General features: G+C 53.4%; 1 protein-coding gene across 1 annotated transcript; it reads right to left on the bottom strand.

The window, feature by feature from the left end:
• Positions 1 to 387: 387 nt before the first annotated feature.
• Positions 388 to 7,389, bottom strand: SELENOW (selenoprotein W). The gene is made up of 6 exons (NM_001042737.2): positions 7,164 to 7,389; positions 5,215 to 5,239; positions 5,051 to 5,104; positions 4,786 to 4,860; positions 4,580 to 4,678; positions 388 to 781 (listed from the first exon to the last, which is right to left on the bottom strand). The coding sequence occupies exons 1-5, from the start codon at positions 7,190 to 7,192 to the stop codon at positions 4,598 to 4,600; spliced, it is 264 nt and encodes an 87-aa protein (NP_001036202.1). The 5' UTR covers positions 7,193 to 7,389; the 3' UTR covers positions 388 to 781; positions 4,580 to 4,597.
• Between the last annotated feature and the right edge of the window lie 6,453 nt (positions 7,390 to 13,842).

Here is a 13,842-nt window from a genome sequence, read left to right as displayed (position 1 = left end):
GAACCCTGGAGGCAGAGGTTGCAGTGAGCCGAGATTGCACCACTGCACACCAGCCTGGGTGACAGAACAAGACTCCGTCTCAAAAAAAAAAAAAAAAAAAGAAAAATTAGCCAGGCATGGTGGTGCACACCTGTGGTCCCAGCTACTCGGGAGGCTGAGACAGGAGAATCACTTGAACATGGGAGAGGGAGGCTGCAGTGAGCTGGGATCGCACCCCTGCACTCCAGAGCAAGACTGTCTCAAAAACTAACCTCAGCATCGCTGTAAGATGCTTCCTTACAGAGGGCCGGTGCACTGAACACTCAACACGCGGTCGCTCACTTCTGGGACAGGGTCCTGGAGGGAGGAGGCCCAGGGGTAAAACAGGATACACTCCTCACAGGCACGTTCGGTTCAATTCCTCCAGTATTTATTGAATCGTGAATGGTTGCAAACGTCGCCGCAATCAGAAACTCACCCATCCTGATGCCTCTCTTGGCTTCCCCTTGAGAAGGATGCCTGAGGCGGGACGTCCCCCAAACTCCAGGGGACAACTGGGGAAGACATGGGGTATGCAAAGAGAGACGATGAAACCAGGGGACAGGAGGAGGGTGGGGTGGTGTGGATTCCGGGGAAGACACATACACACAGACTCCCACACAGAGGCAAAGACCAGCGGCGTCAATCTCTGCCCCCAACAGCAGCCACGAGAACATCAGGGAAAGACCAGGCGTCCACAAGACTTTTCAGTCCTTCCTATCATGAAGCGTCTGCTGAGAGGGGCTGGGTCAAGGTCGCTGGACTGTGGAGAGAAAAAGAGGTGGTTGGGGGAGGGAGTCAGTTTACAGGAACAGAGGCCAGGCTTGGGGCCCGCATTAAAAGGAAGAAAGATAGCCAGGTGCCGTGGCTCACGTCTGTAATCCCAGCACTTTGCGAGGCTGAGGCAGGTGGATCACTTGAGCCCAGGAGTTTGAGACCAGTCTGGGCAACATGGTGAAAAAAACCCATCTCTACAAAAACTAGAAAAATTAGCTGGGCGTGGTGGTGCACAACTGTAATCCCAGTTACTTGGGAGGCTGAGGCAGGAGAATCCCTTGAGCCTGAGAGGTGGAGGTTGCACTGAGCTGAGACCGCGCCACTACACTCTAGCCTGGGTGACAGAGCGATACTGTCTCAAAAAAAAAAAAAAGAATTCAAAGGCTGCATGGTGGTACCCCACCCCCACGCTCAATAGCACCGGTCCACAATGCATTCAGCTGATGCAGCTTTGGAATTAGGTAATTCCATTTTTCTTTTCCTTTATGTTAGAGGGATTTGCTTTGTTTCAGACCTGCACACAAGGCAAGATATTGTTTCTGCATTACTTCATATTGGCAAGTCCCAAGTCACATTGAACATGACCTCATTCTGCTCTGGTAAAGAATTCCAGGAAATGGAACTTCAGTGTAATGCATTTGAAATTAGTTTTCTGGCACAAGGCATGCTGGGAGCTGGTACTTGGGCCCACAGTGTGTTGGGATGGGACACTGTTCTTGATCCGCATGGAGAGGGAACTGGTGCTGAAGTTTAGAGGGGAGTAAAAAGTATCTCCGGGCACCATGATTCACGCCTGTAACCCCAGCACTTTGGGAGGCCGAAGCAGGCAGATCACCTGAGGTCAGGAGTTCAAAACCAGCCTGGCTAACACTGTGAAACCCTGTCTCTACTAAAAAACACAAAAATTAGCCAGGCGTGGTGGCGGGCGCCTGTAGTCTCAGCTACTTGGGAGACTGAGGCAGGAAAATGGCGTGAACTCCGGAGGCGGAGCTTGCAGTGAGCCGAGATCGTGCCACTGCACTCCAGCCTGGGCGACAGAGCAAGACTCCATCTTAAAAAATATATTATACATACACACACACACACACACACACACACACACACACACACAAAAATTAGCCGGGCATGATGGCAGACATCTGTAATCCCAGCTACTCAGGAGGCTGAGACATGAGAATCCCTTGAAGCCAGGAGGCAGATGTTACAGTGGGCTGAGATCATGCCACTGCACTCCAGCCTGGGCAACACAGCCAGACTCCACCTCAAAAAGTAAACTATGCTCTAGGCCCTGGAGTGCCAGAGACCAGAACAAAGGGCCAGTAACTATTACTACAAAGGGCTAGTAAAAGTTCTAGAATGGGTTGTGTTTCAAGCTTATCTGGACCACACTGGCTTAAAAACTGGAAAATCAGACTCAGAAGGTCCTGGAAAGTAGTACTTTGTTCCTGAGGTTCATATAGAAATTGCCACTTGTTCCACAATGTATTAGGTTGGAAACAATACTTGGTTCACAGTGCATAAGGAGGCTGGGCGCGGTGGCTCACGCCTGTAATCCCACCACTTTGGGAGGCCAAGGCAGGTGGATCACCTGAAGTCAGGAGTTCAAGACCAGCCTGGCCAACATGGTGAGACCTACTACAAATACAAAAATTAGCCGGGTGTGGTGGTGGAAACCTGTAATCCCAGCTACTTAGGAGGCTGAGGCAGGAGAACTGCTTGAACCCGGGAGGCAGAGGCTGCAGTGAGCCAAGATCACGCCACTGCACTTTAGCCCAGGAGATAGAGGAAGACTCCATCTCAAAAAGAAAAACCGTATATAAGGAACCAGTAGCCAACTCCAGGAACTAGTGGTGAATTCTAGTGTCTGGGGCCTGGCTCACATTTCTCAATTGCTGGGCTGGGAAGGGGAGCTCAGGTTTACAGTGTGTTGGGAGCTGGTATATTTCATTCTCAGCTCTACGGGGGGAACTGGGAGTCAGCTCTAGGGTTGTTTTGGAGCAGACAATCCGTTCTAGAGTTAGCATTTGTTTCTAGAGCGTTCTTGGACTCATGTTCAGTTCTAAAGTGGGTATGTTTCTGCAGCTGGATCAGGTCTAGAATATTCCTAGAACTAATTCTCAGGTTCCGAGCCCGATGATAATTACTGACCTACTTGAAATTGTGGAGCAAGGAAATTCTGTCTCAAAACATGCTGGGAACTTGGCCAGACGCTGTTACATGACCTGCTGGGTTGGGAACTGTTTCCTAGCAATGGTACAAAGACCTAGAGTTCCGGATACTCCACCACCAGCTCAGCTGTCATCCTGCACACCTCTGACCCCATCACCATCTCAGCTGTCATCCCGCACACCTCTGACCCCATCTCAGCTGTCATCCCGCACACCTCTGACCCCATCTCAGCTGTCATCCCGCACACCTCTGACCCCATCACCATCTCAGCTGTCATCCTGCACACCTCTGACCCCATCACCATCTCAGCTGTCATCCCGCACACCTCTGACCCCATCACCATCTCAGCTGTCATCCCGCACACCTCTGACCCTCTCTCAGTTGTCACCCTGCACAACTCCGACCCCACCACCAACTCACCTGTCATCCCTCACACCTCTGACCCCATCAGAGCTGTCATCCTGCACACCTCTGACCCCATCTCAGCTGTCATCTTGCACACCTCTGACCCCATCTCAGTTGTCATCCCGCACACCTCTGACCCCATCTCAGCTGTCATCCTGCACACCTCTGACCCTATCACCGTCTCAGCTGTCATCCTGCACACCTCTGACCCTATCTCAGCTGTCATCCCGCATGCCCCATCTCAGCTGTCACCCTGCACACCTCTGACCCTATCACCGTTTCAGCTGTCATCCTGCATGCCTCTGACCCTATCACCATCTCAGCTGTCATCCCGCACACCTCTGACCCCATCACCATCTCAGCTGTCATCCCGCACACCTCTGACCCCATCACCATCTCAGCTGTCATCCCGCACACCTCTGACCCTCTCTCAGTTGTCACCCTGCACAACTCCGACCCCACCACCAACTCACCTGTCATCCCGCACGCCTCTGACCCCATCTCACCTGTCATCCCGCACACCTCTGACCCCATCTCAGCTGTCATCCCGCACACCTCTGACCCCATCTCAGCTGTCATCCCGCACACCTCTGACCCCATCTCAGTTGTCATCCCGCACACCTCTGACCCCATCTCAGCTGTCATCCTGCACACCTCTGACCCTATCACCGTCTCAGCTGTCATCCTGCACACCTCTGACCCTATCTCAGCTGTCATCCCGCATGCCCCATCTCAGCTGTCACCCTGCACACCTCTGACCCTATCACCGTCTCAGCTGTCATCCCGCACGCCTCTGACCCCATCTCAGCTGTCATCCCGCACGCTCTGACCCCATCACCGTCTCAGCTGTCATCCCGCACGCCTCTGACCCCATCACCGTCTCAGTTGTCATCCCGCACGCCTCTGACCCCATCACCATCTCAGTTGTCATCCCGCACGCCTCTGACCCCATCTCAGCTGTCATCCTGCACACCTGACCCCACCACCGTCTCAGCTGTCACCCTGCACACCTCTGACCCTATCTCAGCTGTCATCCCGCACGCCTCTGACCCCATCTCATCGCCCGGGTCTAACTTTATCCTGCTCGCTCTGGGGATACACGTGATGTCCCCCCACATCTTCCAGGCTCTCCACCCTGGGCCAAGGAGTCAGAGCATGGGGCAGGGAGAAGATCCATAGGGAGGTGTCCCTGTCTAGTGGGCCCCCTCACCTCTGCCTTCAGGGCGCATTAGCCCTGGGCCAAGGCGGCTTTGATGGCGGCCACCAGCTTCAGAAACTTGCTTTCTGTGTCCACGTAGCCATCGCCTTTCTAGGGAGGGGAGGAAGACGGAAGGGGTGAGCTGGGACCAAGACACCAACCTCAGCCCCGAGCCCACGCTAGCCCCAAAACGAGGCAGGACGGACAGACAGACATACCTTCTTAGAGTGAATCAACTTCCCGGCTACCATTACTTCAAAGAACCCGGTGGCCTGGGGAGTTCCCTCGCCGCACTGAGGAAAGGGGGTGGAGGGGATGTTGGAGGGGCTGAGATGTCCTCTTGGGGAGACCCTCCCCCTCCCAGGGGATGGAGAACATGGGTGAAGGGAGTAGGGCCAACCTAACCCCCACCCAGTGCCATCCAGGCCTAAGGGACTGACACAGTGGCTGTATTCAAGTCTTTCTCCCCATCCCAAGACTCACGATGTCCAGGCGGCCGGGGAACTCATCTTCTAACTTCTTCTTGAGCTGAAGATACTGAAAAACGCGGTGTGAGGTCACAGCAGGGGTCATACCAGTCAGCCCGCCTCTACCCCTCTACCCCTCCCCAGCTTCCAGGAATGTCCCCGGGCATCCACCCTGCTTACCTTGGACTTGTAGCCTCAAGCGCCACTGGTAGGAGAGTCCAGGACATCCAGGCGGGGGGGGGGGGAGGGGGGGGAGAAGTGGGGGATGGGGAGAGGAGGGTAGACACAGGCGGTGGGGGGAGAGAGCAAGGTGGGGCCAGGAAGAAACAAAGAGGAATACAGATGACCAAGCAAAAGAGGTGACAGATGCCCTCATGGGAGAAGACAGGCACCAGCCAGGCAGAGCGTTGGGGCACAGCACAGGGGGTGGCGCGGGGACGCACAGGGACACAAAGAAAACCAACACCAAGCAAGAGACAGAGAAGGGGGAGCGGAAAAAGGGGAGAGAGGAGACGAGACCACAAATACGAGAGACGGGGACAGGGGGAAAACCAGAACTGGATTAGGAGAAGAACAGCACAAATAAGGTCCCCACCCACTCCCTGTGCCCACCACCCTCACCCACAGCCCTTGAAAAACTCCAAGGAAAACCCTGCAGGCTCCTGGATTCTTACACCACGCCCTGCCAATTTTTGTATTTTCACAATGTTGGCCAGGCTGGTCTGGAAGTCCTGAACTCAGGGGATCCGCCTGCCTCTGCCTCCGCCTCCCAAAGTGCTGAGATTACAGGCGTGAGCCACCGCACCCTGGCCCTGCGGCTCCTAGATTCTGAACACCTTCCCAGTCCCCAGGGTGAAATACAAGCTCACCCAACCCCCACAGCAGGCTATTTTGGGACTGGAATCTGGTGCACAGGCCTGGTAGGCGTCTCAAAATGTCACTCTTGCCTCTGCTTTGTCGAGCAGGCAGAGACAGTGGAAAGCTGACGGCGAACCCAGGTTCCAGTTACCCCTGTCACCTGCAGTCCAGACTTGAAGCTACTAGCCTGCCCCCACCCCAGTCCCAGCCTGTTCTCACCTGTAAGATGGAACTAAAATTCCCCTCTCTTTCATTTACACTTTGTTTTTTGAGACAGAGTCTCGCTCTGCTGCCCAAGTTGGAGTGCAGTTGTGCCATCTCAGCTCACTGCAACCTCCGCCTTCCCAGCTCCAGTGATCCTCCTGCCTCAGCCTCCGGAGCAGCAGGGACTACAGGTGCGCGCCACCATGTCAGGCTAACTTTTCAAGTTTTGTAGAGACGAGGGGTCTCCCTGTGTTGCCCAGGCTGGTCTCGAACTCTTGGGCTAAAGTGATCCCCCCGCCTCAGCCTCCCAAAGTGTTTGGATTTCAGGCGTGATCAACAGCGCCTGGCCTAAAATTCCCCTCTCTTAAGGGATTCCTGGGAGGATAAATTCATTGGACAGGTATTTATTAAATACCTCCTGCATGCCAGCACAGTATTAGGTGCTGGGGAGTGGAGAGAACGTAAAGTAATTCATATCCTACCCTACTATATCGTTCCTGAGACTTGTAGAAATTAAGCGTGTTCAGTGCTGACACAGAGCTTCCCTCTCGCCACAGACGGGAGAACTGAGGCCAGAAAAGGAGTGGGGTTCGTGGGCAAGGGAACCCACTGGGCAGAGGCCAACAATTCAAGTGCTTTTGAAACACAGGCTGAGACATTCTCGAACCTTCTGAGCTCTCACTGTCCCCACCCCGCGACTGTTCCGGATATTGGGGGAGAGGAAGCCTTAGGGTAGAGGAGCCTTAGGTCCCTTTACAAAGCTGATCACCAGCCCCCTCCCAGCGGAGCCCCGGAGTCGGGGGTTCGAAATTGACACACACCCGTCTCAGTCCCACCTTTTATAACCCGAGATGCCCAACGTGGCAAGCCTAAGAGGGGGCCGGGCACCACCGCTCTCTGTTTTTCACCCCTCCCTACGCCCACCCCACCCACACCGGAATCCTTTTTCCCATACAGGGGTCCCCATGGGTCCTCTCCCCGACGCTCCCAGACCCCGGCTCCGAGGGTGCGGAGGATCGGGTCCCGGGTGGGGGTCGCAGACGGGGGCCGCTGGCCGCTGCGCTTACCAATAAACGACTCGCACGGCGAGAGCCATGGCTCGGGGCCGCCACATCCGCTGAGGAGCGGACGCCCGGACCACACCGCTCTCCCAGCTGGACGCCCTAGGTGTGCGCGAGTGCGGCGGGAACCTGCGCAGAAAGGATGGAGCCTCGGCTTCCTCTGGCGTCAACCAATGCCAGGGAGGGGTGGTGGGCGGAGAGGCGCCGAGGCGGGGGACAAGGGAACGGCGACCCCCCAGCCCGAGGCCTCCACACAAGTCTCCTTCCCATCCCCCTGTTGGGTTGGAGAGAGTCTTGAGAGAGGCAGCCTCCGGGGGAAGCCCTCCGCGCGTCCCCTCCCAGGTCCCCCCCGGCCAGAATGGTACAGCCCGCGGGGGGAGGTGGTTCAGGGCCCGCCGCTCCCAACTGGACCCGGAATCAGCCTCAAGGGTGGTCCTTTCACGGCGGGGGCTGGGGAACGGCGCGGTGTGGAGAGAAGCAGGGCGCGATTCTCGAGTCCCTTACCTTCCCTGGAAAGGGCGAGAGGGACGAAGGGGGAAGGATTGGGGTAGATCAGGTGAGGGAGGAGGGAGGGGGTTGAGAGGGAGGTTTTCAGGGAGCGTTCCAGAGCGCACAGTTGCCTTATAAGACCTTCAGCCGCAGGGCGCGGTGGCTCACGCCTGTAACCCCAGCGCTGTGGGAGGCAGAGGCGGGTGGATCGCTTGAGCCGAGGAATTCAAGACCAGCCTGGGCAACATAGCCAGATGCGTCTCTACAGAATAATCATTGTCCTACGCATCCGTGTGAAGAGACCACCAAACAGGCTTTGTGTGAGCAATAAAGCTTTTTAGTCACCTGGGTGCAGGCGGGCTGAGTCCGAAAAGAGTCAGCGAAGGGAGATAAGTGTGGGGCCGTTTTATAGGATTTGGGTAGGTAAAGGAAAATTCCAGTCAAAGGGGGGTTGTTCTCTGGCGGGCAGGAGTGGGAGTCACAAGGTGCTCAGTGGGGGAGCTTTTTGAGCCAGGATGAGCCAGGCACAAGATAATGGCATCGCTTAAGGCAAGGACCGGTCATTTTCACTTTTTTTGTAGTGGAATGTCATCAGTTAAGGCGGGGCAGGGCATTTTCACTTCTTTTGTGATTCTTCAGTTACTTCAGGCCATCTGGGCATATACGTGCAAGTCACAGGGGATATGATGACTTGGCTTGGGCTCAGAGGCCTGACAGTAATAATACTTTAGCGGCTGGGTGCGGTGGCTCACGCCTGTAATCCCAGCACTTTGGGAGGCCGAGGCAGGCGGATCACTTGAGGTCAGGAGTTCAAGACCAGCCTGGCCATCATGGTGAAACCCTGTCTCTACTAAAAATACAAAAATTAGCCAGATGCGGTGGCGCGCACCTGTAATCCCAGCTACTTGGGAGGCTGAGGCAGGAGAATCACTTGAACCCGGGAGGCGGAAGGCAGTGAGCTGAGATTGCACCACTGCACTCCAGCCTGGGTGACAGAGCGAGACTGTATCAGAAAAAAAAAAAAAAGGTTAACTCTATCTGGGATTTCCCTGTCACCAGATCCCCTAGTCTTTACCTCTTAGAACCCTAAGCAGACAAAGTTCAAGTCAACTCCACTCACCTCGGTCTGATCCCCCTGATCTGGGGAGGATTTAATGAGCAAGTGCATGTAAAGCAACATAGGGCTGGGCAACAAGTGAATGCCCCACAAATAGAGCTATTTTCTGTGGCTCCCAGAGCCCTCAGTAAAAACCCAAACCTCTGCCTGGGCAACATAGTGAGACCCCATCTCTATAAAAACAAATTATATATATAGATATGTATATACACAAAAATATATATACAAAATAAACATATGCATACACTATATATATATATATATATTTTTTTTTTTTTTTTTTTTTGAGTCGGAGTCTCGCTCTGTCACCCAGGCTGGAGTGCAGTGGCGCAATCTCAGCTCACTGCAACCTGCGCCTCCTGGGTTCACGCCATTCACCTGCCTCAGCCTCCCGAGTAGCTGGGACTACAGGTGCCTGTCACCACTCCCAGCTAATTTTTTTTTTTTTTTTGTATTTTTAGTAGAGACGGGGTTTCACCATGTTAGCCGGGATGGTGTCCATCTCCTGACCTTGTGATCCGCCCATGTCAGCCTCCCAAAGTGCTGGGATTACAGGCGTGAGCCACCATGCCCAGCCTTTAAAATATTTTTTTAAAAAATAGAGATGGGGCCAGGCATGGTGGCTCATGCCTGTAATCCCAGCACTTTGGAAGGCCAAGGCAGGCGAATCACTCGAGGCCTGGAGTTCGAGACCAGCCTGGTAACATGGCAAAACCCCATCTCTACTAAAAATACAAAAAAAAAAAAAAAATTAGCCAGACCTAGTGGTGCGTGTTTGTTGTCCCAGCTACTCAGGAGGCTGAGGCTTGAGAATCGCTTGAACCCAGGAGGCAGAGGTTGCAGTGAGCCAAGATCATGCCACTGTGCTCCAGCCTAGGTGATAGAAGGAGACTCCATCTCAAGAAAAGATGAAAACTAAAAATAAATAGAAATAAAAATAGAGGCCGGGCGCGGTGGCTCAAGCCTGTAATCCCAGCACTTTGGGAGGCCGAGACAGGCGGATCACGAGGTTGGGAGATCGAGACCATCCTGGCTAACACGGTGAAACCCCGTCTCTACTAAAAAAATACAAAAAAAAACTAGCCGGGCGAGGTGGCGGGCGCCTGTAGTCCCAGCTACTCGGGAGGCTGAGGCAGGAGAATGGCGGGAACCCGGGAGGCGGAGCTTGCAGTGAGCTGAGATCCGGCCACTGCACTCCAGCCTGGGCGACAGAGCGAGACTCCATCTCAAAAAAAAAAAAAAAAAAAAAAAAAGAAATAAAAATAGAGATGAGGTCTCATTATGTTGTCCAGGCTGGTCTCAGAACGCTTGGGCTCATGCAATCCTCCTACCTCGGCCTCCCAGAATGCTGATTACAGGCATGAGCCACCATGTCCACCCCATGTGTTCATTTTTAGATCTGCAGGACAATCATGGTTTTACCTGTTTTCCCATAATTATCTTGTAACAATATTATCCTCATGAAGGCCCTCTCTAAGCCCCTGGGCTCCTCCATCGCTGGCCAAGCCACTGTGGTTGTCACACGTCCTGTGCCCTCACTGATGTCCTCAGCACACTCTGCAGGTGGCCGGGCTCAATGCAAAAGCTCAGAGGGCCTTTTGTTGACCAGGCTCAGGGCTGAGAACTTGCCAGGGGCCTAAAGGACATCACTGCTTCTGCGACTGTGAACAAAGGGGCCTCTGTTGCCCAGAAATGGGGGATGCTGGAGGAATTAGTAATGACTCCTGGGCTGGGAGGCCACCCCTCTCTCTCTCTCTCCTCTTTCTCCTTCTCTCTCTCTCACACACACACACGACAAATGATAACTCACAAGTGATCACCCTCACCCATTACACAATTGCACATCCAGACAAACCCAACCCAGCCAGAGACACAACACATCAAACACACCTTTACTCAGTCACACAGCTACACAAAAGCACACCTGGCTCTCAATACACGACAGCCCTGGCCAGTAGAGATGGTGAAACCCCGTCTCTACTAAAAATACAAACTAGGCGGGTGTGGTAGCAGACGCCTGTAATCCCAGCTGCTTGGGAGGCTGAGGGAGGAGAACTGCTTGAACCTGGAAGGCAGAGGTTGCAGTGAGCCAAGATTGCATCACCACACTCTAACCTGGGCAATAGAGTGAGACTCTGTCTCCAAAATAAAAAACAAACAAAAAAATTCTAATACATTAGGTAGGGGGAGAATGGGCAGTTTTCACAGGTTTAAGACACAAGGCACACTCCCACATTTTAAAGGTTGTGAATATATGCAAATTTCAAATGCATGTTTGCAGCCCAGGAATTTTCCCTGAATTCCAAATTTTTTTTTTTTTTTTTTTTTTTTTTGAGACGGAGTCTCGCTGTGTCTCCCAGGCTGGAGTGCAGTGGCGTGATCTCGGCTCACTGCAAGCTCCGCCTCCCGGGTTCACGCCATTCTCCCGCCTCAGCCTCCCAAGTAGCTGAGACTACAGGCGCCCGCCACCACGCCCGGCTAGTTTTTTGTATTTTTAGTAGAGACGGGGTTTCACCATGTTAGCCAGGATAGTCTCGATCTCTCTGACCTTGTGATCCACCCGCCTCGGCCTCCCAAAGTGCTGGGATTACAGGCTTGAGCCACCGCGCCCGGCCTGAATTCCAAATTTTTACCTCTACTTCATGTCTACACTCGGGCGTCTGATGGGCGTCTCAATCCCAAGTTCCCATTTCTCCCCTGCACCTGCCCCACCTCTGAGCCCCTTGTTCCTCAGTCTTCCCCATCTCAGGCAACAGCAACTCTAGACCAAGTCTGGAAACCTTGGAATCACCTTTGGCTCTTTTTATTCCCCTTGTACCTCGGCCAGTTATGGTGGATCTACTTTCAAAGTATATTCCTAGGCTGGGCGTGGTGTGACTCACACCTGTAATCCTGACACTTTGGGAGGCCATGGCGGGCGGATCACTTGAGGTCAGGAGTTTGAGACCAGCCTGGTCAATATGATGAAACCCCGTCTCTACTAAAAATACAGAATTACCCGGGTGTGGTGGCGCATTCCTGTAGTCCCAGCTACTCGGGAGGTTGAGGCATGAGAATCCCTTGAATCGCCTGAACCCGGGAGGCAGGGGTTGCAGTGAGCTGAGATCGCATCACTGTACTCCAGTGTGGGCAACAGAGCAAAACTCTATCACACACACACACACACACCAGAGCAAAACTCTGTCTCATCACACACACACACACACACACACAGCAAAACTCTGTCTCATCACACACACACACACACCCCAGAGCAAAACTCTGTCTCATCACACACACACACACACACACACCCCGAGTATATTCCGGATGCGCCCACTCCTCCCCACCTCTACCTGCTACCGCGGGTGGGGCCTCCACCATTGCCCACCTGGAAGCGCTGCTCTGCCTGTTCTCCATATCGCCGACAGGGGGCGCCGGTTCCCATTTACGGCGGCTCCTGCTCGCTCAGAGTCCAAGTCCTGACCGCGGACTCCAGGGCTCTGCATGACCTGGCCCCTTACCTCTCTGACCTTACATAAACCCCTCCTCCCTGTGCCCCCGCCGCACTGGGCTCCTTGCTTTTCTAAGAACACAGCAGACCTATTTACTCCCCGTTTTCCCCCTTTTTTAAAAATTGAGGTAAAAAAATCACATAAAATTAGCTTTTTAGAGACAGCTCTGTCGCCCAGGCTGGAGTGCAGTGGCGTGATCATAGCTCACTGCAGCTTCGACCTCCGTGGCTCAAGCGATCCTCCCACCTCAGCCTCCTGAGTAGCTGGTGCCACTATGCCTGGCTAATTAAAAAAATTTTTTTGTAGAGACGGGGTCTCCATATATTGTCCAGGCTGGTTTCAAACTCGTGGGCTGGAAAAATCCTCTTGCCTCAGCCTCCCAAAGTGCTGAGATTACAGGCATGAGCCACTGAACCTGGCCTCGTGTGTGATTTTTTTTTTTTTTTTTTTTTTTGAGATGGAGTCTTGCTCTGTCACCCAGGCTGGAGTGCAGTGGCATGATCTCAGCTCACTGCAACCTCCCCTTTCCGGGTTCAAGGAATTCTCATGCCTCAGCCTCCCAGGTAGCTGGGATTACAGGTATGCACCACCTCACCCAGCTAAGTTCTGTATTTGTAGTAGAGACAGGGTTTCACCATGTTGACCAGGCTGGTTTTGAACCCCTGATCTCAGGTAATCCACCCGTCTCGGCCTCAGAAAATGCTGGAATTACAGGCATGAGCCACTGCACCTGGCCTTGTGTGTGATTTTTAATTGTGGTAAGATACACATAAGCACTGGGCCCACTTCGGGAGGCTGAGGTGGGTAGATCACAAGGTCAAGAGATCGAGACCAGCCTGGCCAACAGGGTGAAACCCCGTCTCTACTAAAAATACAAAAATTAGCCAGGCGTGGTGGCACGTGCCTGTAATCCCAGCTACTTAGGAGGCTGAGGCAGGAGAATCACTTGAACCCAGGAGGCGGAGGTTGTAGTGAGCCGACATCATGCCACTGCACTCCAGCCTGGGTGACAGAGCAAGACTCCGCCTCAAAAAAAAAAAAAAAGAAAAGAAATTGACTGTGGTCTGTTTTCTTCTGAGCTTCTTATATAGTAAACAATCATACAGCACTTGCTATGTGCTGGGCATTGCTGTCAGCATTTACAGCATAAATAAGGTAATAGGCATTACCTTATTTAATGCTAGACACTAGTATTACCTGTCTTGAGGCTCAGAAAGGTTAAGTGACTTCCTCAAAGACACCCAGCTGGTAAGGAGTGGAGCCAAGATGTGATTCCAGGAGCTTGGCTCCAGAGTCTGTGCTACTAACCAATGCCCTGTATCACCTGCATCAACAGGTGTTGACTAAGCACCTTCTGCATACAAGGTTCACGCTCCCCCATCTAATAGTTAAGGGTGTTTGGGATGTCAGAGGGAAGCTGTAGTTACCTGTTCATGAAGTTCAGATGGGAAGAATCGGACTGAGCAGACTTGAAACCAACCCCCCAGCTCTTAGGTGGGGAGCCCGGTATTGCTCCTGATTCTACTTCATGTGGGTGGGGTGGGGAGAAGGGTGCAATCCAGGCTGACTTCCTGGAGTAGAGGGG

This window comes from Macaca mulatta, chromosome 19, assembly GCF_049350105.2.
Source record: "Macaca mulatta isolate MMU2019108-1 chromosome 19, T2T-MMU8v2.0, whole genome shotgun sequence".
NCBI lineage: Eukaryota > Metazoa > Chordata > Mammalia > Primates > Cercopithecidae > Macaca > Macaca mulatta.
This window is presented reverse-complemented; position numbering and strand designations above follow the sequence as displayed.